General features: G+C 40.2%; 2 protein-coding genes across 2 annotated transcripts; one reads left to right on the forward strand and one right to left on the reverse strand.

Moving 5' to 3' along the window:
* The first annotated feature begins 609 nt into the window (after positions 1 to 609).
* Positions 610 to 2431, forward strand: LOC129941291 (rRNA N6-adenosine-methyltransferase ZCCHC4). The gene is made up of 3 exons (XM_056049882.1): positions 610 to 1002; positions 1062 to 1300; positions 1363 to 2431. The coding sequence occupies exons 1-3, from the start codon at positions 757 to 759 to the stop codon at positions 2324 to 2326; spliced, it is 1449 nt and encodes a 482-aa protein (XP_055905857.1). The 5' UTR covers positions 610 to 756; the 3' UTR covers positions 2327 to 2431.
* Positions 2344 to 3119, reverse strand: LOC129941294 (TP53-regulated inhibitor of apoptosis 1-like). Its single transcript, XM_056049884.1, has 2 exons — positions 2744 to 3119; positions 2344 to 2679 (listed from the first exon to the last, which is right to left on the reverse strand). The coding sequence occupies exons 1-2, from the start codon at positions 2888 to 2890 to the stop codon at positions 2587 to 2589; spliced, it is 240 nt and encodes a 79-aa protein (XP_055905859.1). The 5' UTR covers positions 2891 to 3119; the 3' UTR covers positions 2344 to 2586.
* Positions 3120 to 15065: the final 11946 nt, after the last annotated feature.

The following is a 15065-nucleotide window of genomic DNA, read 5'->3' on the forward strand; positions in this document are numbered from 1 at the left end:
GGGTTCCTTGTCAATGTGGAAAAGAAATAACTAATATTTCTTCACAATACAAAATATAAATCGTGATGGACTTGTAGCTTGCCTGTGGATTATTTTATAGACAATAATTTTGTTGTACTTTTTGTACTATGAACTTAAAGTAGAGGTTTGCGAAGTAAAGTTCTGAACTTGAAATTCATGACACTTGAAAAACTAACTAGTTATTTTAGTCAAAATGAACGTTCAAAGCATGAAGTTGACTGCAAATGAAGTCCCTTATTTTACCTGAACCTGCCCATTTTCAATGAAGGCCTTAAACAAACTGTCAAAAAATTAAAACGATGAAGACTAATGATATTTATAACTGGCTCCATAGTTCATGTACACATGTTAAACTTATTTCGGACAAAACAAAATTACAATCCATTTACAAAGTTTAAACTTCTAACGATTCACAAGAAACTTTCGACAAAATTTACCATTATTTAAAAAAAAAAACTTGTATGAATAAACAATGTATTTCCTTTGCACTCAACAAAACACCTCTCTCCAATTGATCACTGTTTGTTAAACGAACCTAACGTATTCAATCATTTGACAAGTGAAAGTGACAGTTGTTGTCAACTTGTGGCGCGAATTTTGTGTCCATTTTCTTTTCTTTTTATTTGTTTTGATTTTCAAATCAGTACTTTAGCTGTAGAATAATTTATGTTGATTGTTTTTGTGTTATAAAAGTTTATTTTAAATTCAAAATATTATTTATAATTAGTCCAAATAATGAATCAACATGAAAAGCTTCTTGTTAGATGTGAAGAAGAACCTGGAACTCACCCTCACTGTCCTCATGGACCAATGTTGTATTTCTACAAAACATCCTCCCTTAAAGAAGGTTTCTTTGCTTGTTCGGCGTTTCGTGACAAAAACTCATGTGGATATCATACGAATTTAAAAGAATTAAGCGATTCACATAAAAAACGACGGTATCCTATGGAAACATATGATTACAAGAAGCTGAGACGAAAGGTAAACCAGTGTGAATCCCAAAAACGTGTTCGGTGTTAATAGTTTCTTTAATGTCTTAGATAAAATCAGTCCCCGTGGAAAATCGCAACTACTGTCATACCTGCAACTTACCCTACGTTCATTTGGAGGCCAATGTCCATTCAGATCATAACACGCTCCAAGGCATCACTGACGAGAAGTTCCTGAATCCCACAAGTTTCCTCAAACCCATCGACAACGACAAAGTTGAAGCACAGTACTTTTTCGACGAAAAATCTCTGAAAGTTTTCACTTCGTTACTAGACAAATGTGACATAAGGTAAGAAATAGTCTCTACAAACATCCAAAAGAACCACTATAGAACCACCTTGTCGTTTTTAGAAAAGTGGTCTGCATTGGAACACCTCGTCTGCATGCATATCTCCAGAAGAATAAGGGTCATACAGATTCATTCCTTCTTGACTTCGATCATCGGTATTTCTACTTCTACGACGATGACCAGTTCGCCTGGTACAACATGTGCAACAACCACTTCTTCGACGAAAAGCAGCGTACCTTCTTTGAAAAATTCCTAACTCTAGAGGACGAGGATGATGATGAGAACCTGGCTCTCTTCATTGATCCTCCGTTTGGCTGCCGAACAGAGGTCGTTGCTAACAGCATCAAGCAGCTCACTGCACTCTATCGCTCCAAAAACAAGCTCCACAAGATGCCAACTGTGTTCTGGGTTTATCCCTACTTCGGGGAGTCCTACATACGCCAGGTGATGCCCGAGATGGAAATGTGTGACTACAAAATAAACTACACCAACCACGAAAGCTACAGCGATGGCAGCAAGGGCAGAAAACTGGGAAGTCCTGTGCGTCTGTTCTCCAATGTCCCACAGAACCTGATCGTCCTGCCAACTGCAGAGGGATACAAGTTTTGCCAGCCGTGCAATCGATGGACATCGAAGGAAAACACCCACTGCACCATCTGCTCGGACTGTCCCTCAAAGAATGGAGACACCTACCGCCACTGCATGGAGTGTAAGACGTGCGTCAAGCCAAACTACGTCCACTGCAAAGATTGTCGGAGATGCACCCAGAAGGGAGAGCACAATTGCGCCGAATACCAGGCCAGGATCCGTTGTTGGATTTGCCGTGAAGTGGGACACAACGAGTACAACTGCCGAGCCCTGCAGCTATACAAGACCAAGAAGAAGCTACATTCTAATCTCTGCCTGATTTGCAGGCAACCGAAACCGCACAATGAAAAATCGTGCCCAAAACGGAAGCAGTACATCGTCGAGCACTCGTTCATGGGCCAGAGCACTTTGAAGTTTAAAAAACGTCACCGAAAGTAAATAGCATATTTTATACATATTTTTAAGTAGTATGTACATTTATTTATGTTTAAAAGAACTTTTAAAATACATAACAGCTTGTGAGCAACACTTGGGTCTTGAAAATACGGTTTTTGTGTCTTATCTAAAATTAATAACGAACAACAACTGGGTGTGTGTCTTGGGACAAAAACTAAATTCCAAATTGCATCTTAAATACTACTAACACGCCGTCTGCTCTTTGATACCTCAGCGGATGCTTCTTCACTTGGGAGTTCAGGTCAGCTGGTGGTCTTGTCGGAGGACTTGAAGTCACCGGTCGTGTATTCGCCTTCGATTTCTCGGAATTCGATTTTATGTTCCTGCATCGCTTTCTAAGAGTTTGGCAAAAAGATAACAAGTTATGACAAAGTTCATTGTTTCATTAGAACCGCTCACCTTAACACATTCCTGATAAACTTTAAACAATGAAGAACACACTGAATCATCAGTGTCTCCATGAAGAAAACGTCCCGAGAACCAAGCATTGAAGCAAGCATCGTATTGTTTTTTAAGTTCATTACAATCCGAACCTAAACTGTTCATGGTTTGGTTAGTTTATTTTTTTCTTCTCTCTTGTCACTGAATTTTATGATAATTTGAGCCTTGAGATGTGAAGAGAAATGTCAATTTAAGTGACTAGCACTTGAATCAATTGTATTTTATGTTATTTTCGGTAATTTTAAGTGAAAAACAACTTGAATTGGGAAAAACCAATTCTATTTTTCTCAGATAAATGGTGTAATCGACCGCTGAGTATTGAAATGTCAGTCACATATGTCAAATCTAGCGCAGACGCATGTCAGCTGCGAGCGTTCAGGTTATGAGAATAATTTTGATGAGGAATCTAGTACAATTTCTTGTGGTATCGAATTTGGGAAGTTATTTTTGGGAAATAATTTTAATTCAACTTTCTATACATTAGGTCTGTTTGGTACAAGATTTATTTTAAAAAAAATTGAAAAAACGCGTTTTAATGAATATTTTAATTGTGTGTATTCGATTTACTTAAAATGATTTTTGGAATAAGAAACATTTATTGAACTAAGAACTTCTAGAGTATATTCGTAAATGAGCTGATAGGCACCAAATATTTTTTCAAAGAAATCTATAGTTTGAGACGTTATATTTTGACCCTGATTCTTTTATATAAATTTTAAATTCACAAATATCAATATTTAAAATAATAATTTCAAAATAAGCAATCGATTTAACGACTCCTAATATTCCAAATAGTCTCAACATTTAGGTTTTACGATTTTCAATATTCAAATTTTCAAAATATTATTAATTCTTTTTACCATAAAAATCATGGCGTGCAATGCATTACAAAATTTGACTGACATTTTAAGAATATGAAACAGTTTTTATCAGAATAGGTTTAACTTTTTGTTTGAAGCTTAGCTTCAACCTAAATTAAAGCTAAGCTTTAACTAACAAACTATTTTTTACAATTGTCAACACTTTAGTCGCTGGAGCGGATGGCTTGAATGCCGAGCGCTTTAAAGCAGCTGGTGATAAGTTGGTTAGGAGCATGCACCAATTAATCTGTAAGATATGTTTGGAAGAAAGCATGCCCGATGAATGGAACCTCAGTATTGTTTCCCTGATCCTGAAAAAGGAGACCCTCTAAACTGCACCAGCTACAGAGGAATCAGTCTACTTAACTCGCCTAAAACATTTTCTCTGTCGTAATGTTTGAACGTCTAAGACCTATCGTCAAAAACCTGATAGGTTCTTATCAGTGTGGTTTCAGAGCAGGAAAGTCCACAGTGGATCAAATATTCACCCAAAAACTCAAGAACATCAAATCGATATCCACCATTTTTTCATCGATTTTAAGGCCGCATTTATAGGGACAAGCTGTATAGAGCCATGTCTAGTTTTGGCATCCCTGCCAAACTCGTCCGTTTGTGCAGGATGACCGTCACTAGAGTCACTATCTTTCAAAAGTCTGTCCAATTACTAGCATATGCTGATGACATTAACATAATTGGAAGAACTCAGTCTATGTGGCTTTTGTGAGTATTGAGGCAGAGGCGGCAAAAATGGGTTTAACGGTTAATGAGGACAAAACAAAGTACATGTTGTTGTCAAGAAAGAACATACAACACCGACATCTTGGTCAAACCGTCACCATCGACAGAAGTAAATATGAGGTAGTCAAGAACTTCGTCTACCTATGCTCCGCTGTAAACGCAGAAAACAACGCTAGAGCTGAGATCAACCGCAGAATAACTCTTGCTAACCGCTGTTTCTTTGGACTAAGAAAGCAATTGAGTGGTAACGTCCTCTATCGAAGTTTCGCTATATAAGATTATCATCCCCGTCCTGCTATAGGGTGCAGAAGCATGGACTATGAAAAAAGCGGATGAAAGCACCTTGCGTAGCTTCGAGAGAAAAGCTCTTTGTGTGACCTACAGTCCCGTATGCATCGAAGGGGAGTGGAGGAGAAAATGGAACGACGAGCTGTACGGTCTGTACAGCGACGTTATAGAGTTAGCCAGAAGGGTAGAAGTCCATAGAGTAAAATGGCTGGGTCACGTAGAGCGCATGGAAACTAATGCTCTCACCCCCAACTTGGAGCGCAAAACATTAAGCTAGGGACCGAGCTAGATGGAAAAGTCTGTTGGGTGAGACCCTAGTTCACACAGGACTGTAGCGCCACCTTGAGTAAGTAAGTAAGGTATTTTTTGTTTACTGGGAAAATGGACATCAATAGAGCCAAATGATATCTTTTTGAAGGTAAAGAGAGATTACCCAAATCATACAAATGAAAAAATGTCATTTGTTTTTAGCTACGAATTTTGTATAGGGACTTTAAATAAATTAGGTGGTGAAACAGTCCGTTGAGAACTAGGCCTAGTGACATCTCTCAACCACTAATTTTTGGAGTGATGTTGTAGGTATAGATGGGCCCTACAGTTTTAAGCCAATTCCGAACGGCTTATTTAAGAAAGCACTTTTCATGACAAGAATTATTCTTGAAGGATTTGTTAATTTCTCGCAAGAAGCAGGATACCCGTAAAAGAAACTGTAAATGGCACAGGTTGGGTTTGAACCCAAGGCCTTTTTCATGAAAGTTCAACGCACTTACAATCACGCCACCGATACTAATTTATATGTAAATTAGTTAAATTAATTTAATTGAACTAAAATGGCATCTATAGTGGCTTCTTCTCAAATCATATGTTATATATGTATATTAACATTGACAGCTGTTAAACGCTCGAAATTTTGACAGAAAGTAAGTTTCATTTCCTTATCCTTTACACTTGAACATCGTTAGCAAATATTGGAAACATAATTAGTTTTACTTACTTACTTACTAAAGGTGGCGCTACAGATCGAGGTGGACCTGGCCCTTAACCAACATGCGTCTCCAGCCAACACGGTCCCTAGCAAGCTGCCTCCAGTTTCTCACGCCAAGTTGGTTAAGGTCTTCACCCACCTGAGTAGAGGTCTTCCTCTACTGCGCCGTCCCTCGGGATTGGATTCGAACACCTTCCGGGCTGGAGCGTTGCTGTCCATCCGAACTACATAACCCAGCCATCTAAACCGTTGAACTTTAATTCTGTCTAGGTCAGTGTCGCTGTACAGCCCGTACAGTTCGTCGTTATATCTTCTCCTCCATTCTCCATCTATGCGTACGGGCACAAAAATCACCCGAAGAATTTTTCTCTCGAAGCATCCTAAGACGCTTCCATCTTTCTTTGACAGGGTCCAGGCCTCAGCGCCATAAATTAGAACCGGGATGATGAGTGTCTTATAGATGGTAATTTTACATGCTCGAGAGAGGACTTTACTTCTCAATTGCCTTCTAAGTCCAAAGAAGCAGCGATTTGCAAGAGTTATTCTTCGTTTGATTTCAGCGCTGGTGTCGTTGTCTGCATTAATAGCGGTGCCTAGGTAGACAAAGTCCTTAACTACCTCAAAGTTATAGCTGTCCATGGTGACGTTTTGTCCAAGACGTCGTCGTCGTTCAGTGTCCTTTTTTGATGACAGCATATACTTGGTCTTGCCCTCATTGACCACTAAACCCATCTTCTTCGCTTCCGTCGCAATGCTCAAAAACGCTCCACTGACATCACGCTTTGACTTTCCAATTATGTCAATATCATCTGCGTATCCGAGTAATTGGATGGACCTTTGGAAGATTGTGCTTCTAGTGTTGACGCTTGAGTTTTGCACAATTCTTTCCAGAACGATGTGGAAGAAGTCGCATGACAGTGCATCGCCTTGTCTAAAACCTTTTTTGACATCGAAAGCATCGGTAAGATCTTTTCCGACCTTGATAGAGCAGCGTGCATTCTCCATCGTCATTCTGCACAAACGGATAAGTTCGACAGGGATGCCAAAACTAAACATTGCTCTGTAGAGCTCTGCCCCATGAATGCTGTCATGCACGGCTTTAAAATCGATAAAGAGATGGTGGGTATCGATTTGAAGCTCATGGGTTTTTTCCCAGTTCTGCCGTAGTGTTAATATTTGGTCGTTAGTGGACATTCCTGGTCTGAAGCCACACTGATAAGGACCAATCACGTTGTTGACAAACGGCTTCAGACGTTCACATAATACGGCAGAGAGGATCTTATATGCAATGTTAAGGAGACTGATACCTCTGTAGTTGGCGCAATTTAGAGGGTCTCCTTTCTTATGTATCGGGCAGACTATGCTGAGATTCCACGCATCGGGAATGCTTTCCTCCCATCATATTTTGCAGATGAGTTGGTGCATGCTCTCTACCAAGTCATCGCCTGCTGCTTTGAATAGTTCGGCAGCAATGCCTTCAGCTCCAGCAGCTTTGTTTGACTTAAGTTTAGATATAGCTATGTTCACTTCGTCAAGGTCGGGTAGGCGGAATTGTTGATCTGCGTCGCCGAGGTTGAGTGGTTCTATCTCCCTTACAGTGGAATTCGGTTCGTCATCGCCGTTATATAATTTGGAGAAGTGATCTTTCCATATTCTCAGCATCGACTGTGGTTCTACTACGATGTTCCCTTGATCGTCTTTACAGGCTTCGGTTCGTGGCTGATACCCTTGCGAGGTTTTTTTTACCTCTTGGTAAAATTTACGAACCTCATTCCTGTTGTGACATCCCTCTATCTCCTCGATCGCGCGCTTCTCATCTCGTAGAGCTCGCGAGCAGTTTTAGTCCTTTTGTGCAGTGCCGTTTTGTATGCCTCTTGTTTCGCTGCGTGCGCTTGCCGGCATTCGTCGTCAAACCAGGGGTATCGCTGTGGTGGCCGTGTGAAAGCTAGCACTTTAGAGGCGGCATCTCTGATGGCTGCAAGGCAATGTTGCCACTGGTTTTCAATGATTAATGCAGGAAGCATAGGACTCCTTAAGAGGTTATTAGAGACTCGATCGGAAAAGGACATGGCTATCTCTTGCGATTGTAGCCGTCTAACGTCGAAACTTCTCACAGTACTTCCTTGTTTTGGCTTGGATCGGGATATTCGTAGCCGTACCTTGGCTACAACGAGGTTGTGGTCCGAGTCAATGTTCGGACATCCTGTATACTGGAGACGTGTCGTAATTTTTGGTCATGCAAAAATTTGGTCCTTCGAATGTAAACGTTGCAGGCCTTCCTGGCTTTTTTGATCCTTTTATTTTTTCTCAGTGCGGATGGCTCTAAAATACGTCCTGAAGCTTACCTCTTTCTCATTGATAACCTCTTTGCACCTCGAATCGAACCATGATTTAGTCTTAGGTTTAATACTTTTAACCCTGTTCGGAATAAAGGTTTTCATTATCCGATGAATCTTACTAGTAATCATATCTTCCTTGTGAATTAGAACAAAAGCATCATGAATTACATACAAGAATATACATAACATTAGTGAATTTTAAGCTCATCCCAACCCTGATTAAAATAGTACTTCCCTTTTGTGGTAAAAATTTTTAAAATAAATTGACATTTTATTCCTCGATGTACAAATTTACAAATCAAATTCTACCTGTCTATTTATCTTGACCACTTAGCCAGAATATTTGCACTTTAAATTCCCTTTGCAACTTCCTTGAAAAACCACTTTTTATTATTATTTATATTTATACCGAAAGCATGGCATTCTATATTTAGATATTTTCAATAATTCACAACAATTTCCGTCCGCCTTCAATACAAACCAACAAAAGAACCAACAAAATATACGCTCAGTAGATCAGGATCAATATTAACATCCACTCTGTATGTAGGAACTCTTATTTATATAGAAAAAACGGAAATTACTATTCTACCAAACAACTTGCATTAGTTACATTTTTCTGCTCCCTTGCATTTCTGTCCGGAAGCTAACTGTTGGAATTTATATTATTATACTTTCTCAAATAATAAAAAAAACAACAACAACAAAATATCGATAACCCATGATCCCCATAAAAGTAACCAATGCAAAATCCCTGGCACTTTCGACATGATAAATGTAAACCAATTTCTGGACCATATTATTGTTAAAGTAGCAGTAGCAGGAAAAAAGACTCAAGCATTAAAGAATGGAATAGAAAAAAAGGACAACAACCAACGGTATTGGGATAATTCAAGTACCTGCTATATACGTCCTTAACTATACTGAAAGTACACATTTTCGAAAAAGGAAATGCAGAGATTTCTGCGGTTCAATTATTTTATTTGGTTACTTCCGCTTTGCCGAACAACAGTTAAAGCCAACTGTTTGACCCTTGAAAATGTCAGATTATTGCACTTTTTGCGAATATTTTCCACCGAAAAAAAGGACTAGGGGAAGGATATAATATGCCCACCCCCATCATACTATACATAAAAACTGCTACCCTAAACTTCAAGAAATATTGAAAAATAAATGCGAAGGGTGAGAGTAAATCTGAGGACTCTCGCTCCTTGCGAGTGTGTCCTTCTCCTTAGTTCTTTTGCCGCAACCTAATGCCAAAATGGATACTTAAATTATCTCTCATTGTGATTGTAATAATATACATGCATTATCCTCAATCAAACATTTTGTCATAACAGGGTATTTATCGTAATGGGGGGTGCCATGTCGGATGGGATGTTGGAAGCCCTTTGCTCTCTCTCTCTCTCTGTCCTGATGGATGGAGATTTGTTTTTTCTCCATCACCGTGCTATGGAAAGGAGTCTTGTCATCCTAATAAAAAGGGTGATTCCACCTGTTCTCTGTTCAAATCCCACATGACAGGATGGCGGGTGTTGGGGCTTCTTTTTGGTTGTTGTTGTATACCTTGTGAAGCTTATAGTACCCAGGAGACCTTCAGACTATTCCGGATGAGGGGAATCTAATTTACACATAAAAAAGTCATCATTCTTCATTGTTGACACCTTCTGGTGGATGGGTGTGTGTTGTAAGGGTTTCATTTCAGCATCTCACAAGATTTGCAAAAAAGGTTTATATTTTCGTCTTTCATTCTTTTTTTCAAAAAGTAGATATTCTTTTATTTAGCTTCTTACAATGAGATGATTTTGTTTTGTTGTATAAAGAAAAAGGGATTCAATGAAAGAAAGTGAATCTTTTATTTTGACCCTAATTTATGGTTTTCTTTTTTTTCGTTTGTCTAATATCTTAAACCTATATCTCGTCTATAGTACCGCAAGCTCCATCATGCACCTAAATAATAGGAAAGCATAACACAAGACATGACGAATGAAAATGTGCTTTTTTATTATTTTATATCTTTTTCGTTTTCTTTTTTTTTATGGGAATAAAATGGTTTATCAGGTGTTCTATGAATTATAATTTACAAAAGAATAAAAAGAAGGTGGTTATGGAGTTATAAATGGGATTTATTTTTTCTTATAAATATTTTCTTTATTTTTTTGCGATATCTAATTTTATCTTTTCCAAAGATGTCTGAGAGAGTGAGAAGACGAGATACCTTAAAAAGGTTTTAAACAAACATAATAGTATTCCTGTCAGTTGTTATCTTTATAGTGTGATTTCTTTTGAATAAAAAGCCATATAAAATTATGATTAATTCGAAAATTGCTGTTGAACGCATTGGTTATTTTTTTAATTTTGTTTTAAAAACTTATGTTTTATCTTAGTTCAAATGGTAGACATGTGCATTCAAGAGGACACAAGCGTCCACAGGTTTTTTTCTTAAAACCAACCTCTGTCTATCAACTTCTACTCTCACCTCCACGTGGTGAACATCGGGTGCCTAGTACCTCAACTGGAGATTGGGTTCCAACCCCAGTGGAAAGTTGTTGGGAGCAGCAAACGAGAGAGGTGGGGAGAGGTGTTTCCACTAAGGCACCTCTCCTTATCCAGACGGCAGCGGAGGAATTCCCGAGATGGAATCAACGGTGGCGTCCACAGTTCCAGTAAGGTTGAACTACTTAGTGAACACCTTATAGGGCTTCTTCGACTTATTCGGAGCCCAGGCCTGTAAGGAGCGGTTTTATCCGGCTCCCCATCCTTGGAGTTATACTTAGGATCTGGCCCTCCAGGTTGGGGGTTGTGCGTCGGGGTGACTTCCTGGCCACGTAAAAGCTTTCAAAGTTGCGAAGCACCAACAAGCCTCGGATACGGACGGATTTACTGTTGACAACCAACGCAAACGAATAAAGGACAACGAACTTCGGATATGCACGTGGAATGTTAGGTCCCTTAACAGACCACGTGCGGCCGAAGAATTAGCGGAGGCCCTAGAACGATATAAAGCAGATATCACCGCCATCCAGGAAATACGATGGGATGGGCCGGGCAAAAAGAGGATGAAAAACTGCGATATTTACTATGGTGACTGCTACCACGAAAACCAACAGCGCTTATTTGGATGCGGATTCGTCATCGGAGCCAGACTTAGGCAAGAAGTCTTGAGCTATAGGTGCATCAATGAGCGCCTCATGACCATACGCATCAAGGCTAAATTCGGCAACATTAGCCTGATATGCGCGCACGCCCTCACAGAAGAGAAAGATGACAACACCAAAGATATGTTCTTCGAGCTCCTAGACAAAACTTATGAGCAGTGCCCTAGCTACGATATTAAAATAGTCCTGGGCGATTTTAATGCCAAGCTAGGAAGGGAAGACATCTTTGGTGGAATAATCGGGAAAAACAGCCTGCACGACAACACTTCCGACAATGGATTCAGGCTCATAGATTTTGCTGCGGGGCGAAACGTCATGGTAGCCAGTACGCGTTTTCCACACCTCAACATCCACAAAGGAACTTGGACTTCTCCAGATCAATCTACCGTCAACCAGATTGACCATATTGCGATCGACGCCAGACACGCTTCCAGCATTATGGATGTACGAACTTTCCGAGGAGCTAACATCGACTCGGACCACTACCTCGTTGTAACCAGGGTAGCACTTCGGATTTCCAGACCCAAGGCAAAACAGGGAGGTGCTGGGAGAAGATACAACGTCGAACGGCTACAATCGCCAGAGATCGCCAAATCCTTTTCCGACCGAGTGACAAGTAAATTCTCTCGAAGTTCTCTGCCGCCAACACAATGTATCGAAAACCAGTGGCAACATTGCCAAGATGCAATCAGAGAAGCCGCCTCTGATGTGCTGGGTTTCAAACAGCCACCAACAAGGAACCCCTGGTTTGATGAGGAATGTCGGCAGGCAAATGCAGGCAAATGCAGCCAAACAACAGGCACGCAAAGCGGCGCTGCATAAAAGGACGAGAGCTGCTCGTGAGCTCTATGAGCAGAAGAGGCGAGAGGAACGCCGACTTTTCAGAAGGAAAAAGAGAGGGCATGAGAAGCGTGCGGTCGAAGATGTTGAGAGGTATAAAAGCAGGAATGAGGTTCGAAAGTTTTATGAACAGGTGAAACGAAATTCACAGGTACATAAACCTAGAACCGAAGGCTGCAAAGACGAAAGCGGAAACATCATAGTGGAACCGCAGTCAATGCTGAGGATATGGAAGGACCACTTCTGCAGACTGTATAACGGCGACGAAGAACTGAATCCCGCTGTCAGGCAGGATGACCCATTCAACATAGACGACGAAAGCCAACAATCCCGTCCTCCCGACTTAGACGAAGTAAAGATTGCCATATCTAAGTTGAAGTCTAATAAAGCTGCTGGAGCAGATGGCTTGAATGCCGAGCTCTTTAAAGCAGCTGGAGATAAGTTGGTTAGGAGCATGCACCAACTTATATGTAAGATATGGTCGGAAGAAAACATGCCCGATGAATGGAACCTCAGTATTGTTTGCCCGATCCTGAAAAAAGGAGACCCTCTAAACTGCACCAACTATAGAGGAATAAGTCTACTTAAAAAAAAATAAATAAATAAATTGGGTGGCGCAACAGTCCGTTGAGAACTAGGGCCTAGTGTGTTACAACTCTCAACCATTCCTGTGTGCGAGTAATGTTGTCAGGAATGGAGGGGACCTACAGTTTATATGCCGAATCCGAACGGCTAATTTGAGAAAGCACTTTTTCATGACAAGAATTACTCTTGGAGAATTTGTCAAATCCTCGCAAGAGGCAGTACCCGTGAAAAAAACTTAAGGTGGCATAGGCAGGGATAGAACCCAAGACCTCTCGCATGACAGTCCAACGCACTAACCATCATGCCACGGGTACTACAATATATATCTATAAGTCTACTTAACATCGCCTATAAAATCTTCTCTGCCATAATATGTGAACGTCTAAAGCCCATCGTCAACAATCTGATAGGTCCTTATCAGTGTGGTTTTAGACCAGGAAAGTCCACAGTTGATCAAATATTCACATTACGGCAGATCCTGGAAAAAACTCAAGAGCACCAAATCGACACCCACCATCTTTTCATCGATTTCAAGGCCGCATATGACAGCATATACAGGGACGAGCTGTATAGAGCCATGTCTAGTTTTGGCATCCCTGCCAAACTCGTCCGTTTGTGCAGGATGACCATGGAGAATTCACGCTGCTCCATAAAGGTTGGAAACAACTTAACAGAACCTTTTGATGTCAAAAAAGGTTTTAGACAAGGTGATGCGCTGTCATGGGATTTTTTTAACATCGTGCTTGAAAGAATAGTGCAGAGCTCACACGTCAACACTAGAGGCACTATCTTTCAAAAGTCTGTCCAATTACTGGCATATGCTGATGACATTGACATAATCGGAAGAACTCAGCGTGATGTCAATGGGGCTTTTGTGAGTATTGAGGCAGAGGCGGCAAAAATGGGTTTATAGGTTAATGAGGGCAAAACAAAGTACATGCTGTCGTCTAGAAAGGACATACAACACCGACGTTTTGGTCAAAACGTCACAATCAACAGACGTACCTTTGAGGTAGTCAAGGACTTCGTGTACCTAGGCTCCGCTGTAAACGCAGAAAACAACACCCGCGCTGAGATCAAACGCAGAACAACTCTTGCTAACCGCTGTTTCTTTGAACTAAGAAAGCAATTGAGTAGTAATGTCCTCTCTCGAGGGACCAAAGTGTTGCTGTATAAGACCCTTATCATCCCCGTCCTGCTATACGGTGCAGAAGCATGGACCATGACAAAAGCGGATGAAAGCACCTTGGGTCGCTTCGAGAGAAAAGTTCTTCGTGTGATCTACGGTCCCGTATGCATAGAAGGGGAGTGGAGGAGAAGATGGAACGACGAACTGTATGGGCTGTACAGCGACGTAGACTTAGCAAGAAGAGTAAAAGTCCAACGACTAAGATGGCTGGGTCACGTAGAGCGCATGGAAACCAATGCTCCGGCCCGGAAAGTCTTCGAATCCGCACCCACAGGACAGCGCAGTAGAGGAAGACCGCGGATCAGGTGGTGCGCACAATGGAAGGTGACCTCACCCAACTTGGAGCGCGAAACTGGAGACATCTAGCTAGGGACCGAGCTAGATGGAGAAGTTTGTTGGATGAGGCCCTAGTTCACACAGGACTGTACCGCCACCTTAAGTAAGTAAGTTTTATCTTAGGAAACCCCTGATATATAAGTCAGTGACATTTCTTTTGTCAATACAAAGGAAAGCTTGTTTTCCTTGTTGCTTTTAACCAAAACTCCTATTAAAACAACTTTTTTTTCGTAGTTTCATCTGTCATCACATGTCAAACTCAGCTGTCATTTGAAGTGTCATAATAGGTCTTTTCCAGACATTTCTTGCACTAAAAGTTGGTCAAATGTCAAATTTGAGGAGTGGGGATGAAATGCTCTCAGAGAGTAAGCAAACGTCAAAATGTCTGGAACTGTTTTCGCAACAATTTGCACGACTTTGGACTACTTTTTTAACGTCAAACACAAATATACTCAAGCAGAGTCTTTGTCAACTTTGCCTCATTGATAAATTTTAATAAACTTAATCTTGAATAAGAATCCAATAAAAAAAGTTTCAACAAAAGTAAACTTATATTTATTAAAAATAAAATAAAGCTATTCCCTAATTTATGAAACTTAAATGATTTTTGGTTTTCTTAAAAAATCACTACAATTTTCAATAAATATTGACAATTATATATATTTTTTGTACTACACATTTTTTTTCAGCAACAGTTGTATAAAAGTATATAAATTTAATGAAAATTATTTCAATAATAAAAGGAAATAGAAAATATTCACATAAAATAAAAGAATTACTTGGGCAACCCTTAGTCACTCTGGCAGAAATGGTTAGAAGAAATTTCTCGGACTAGGTATATCTGGAAAAAAGGGGAAATATTTTACTCTATCACGTGCGCTCTATTTTGTTAGAATTAGCACTTTTGAAGTGTGGAACAACTTTGGAATAAAATAACTACACTTTTCAGTCTAAAACTTATT

This window comes from Eupeodes corollae, chromosome 1 (assembly GCF_945859685.1).
Source record: "Eupeodes corollae chromosome 1, idEupCoro1.1, whole genome shotgun sequence".
Taxonomy (NCBI): domain Eukaryota; kingdom Metazoa; phylum Arthropoda; class Insecta; order Diptera; family Syrphidae; genus Eupeodes; species Eupeodes corollae.

Bases quoted from the DNA above. Each gene is read 5' to 3' on its own strand.
- LOC129941294 (XM_056049884.1), bottom strand. From the start codon at position 2,890: ATGAACAGTTTAGGTTCGGATTGTAATGAACTTAAAAAACAATACGAT. The intron at 2,680-2,743 runs GTGAGCGGTTCT...CCAAACTCTTAG, and splicing joins TTTATCAGGAATGTGTTAAG to AAAGCGATGCAGGAACATAA.
- LOC129941291 (XM_056049882.1), top strand. From the start codon at position 757: ATGAATCAACATGAAAAGCTTCTTGTTAGATGTGAAGAAGAACCTGGA. The intron at 1,003-1,061 runs GTAAACCAGTGT...TTAATGTCTTAG, and splicing joins ACAAGAAGCTGAGACGAAAG to ATAAAATCAGTCCCCGTGGA. The intron at 1,301-1,362 runs GTAAGAAATAGT...TGTCGTTTTTAG, and splicing joins CTAGACAAATGTGACATAAG to AAAAGTGGTCTGCATTGGAA.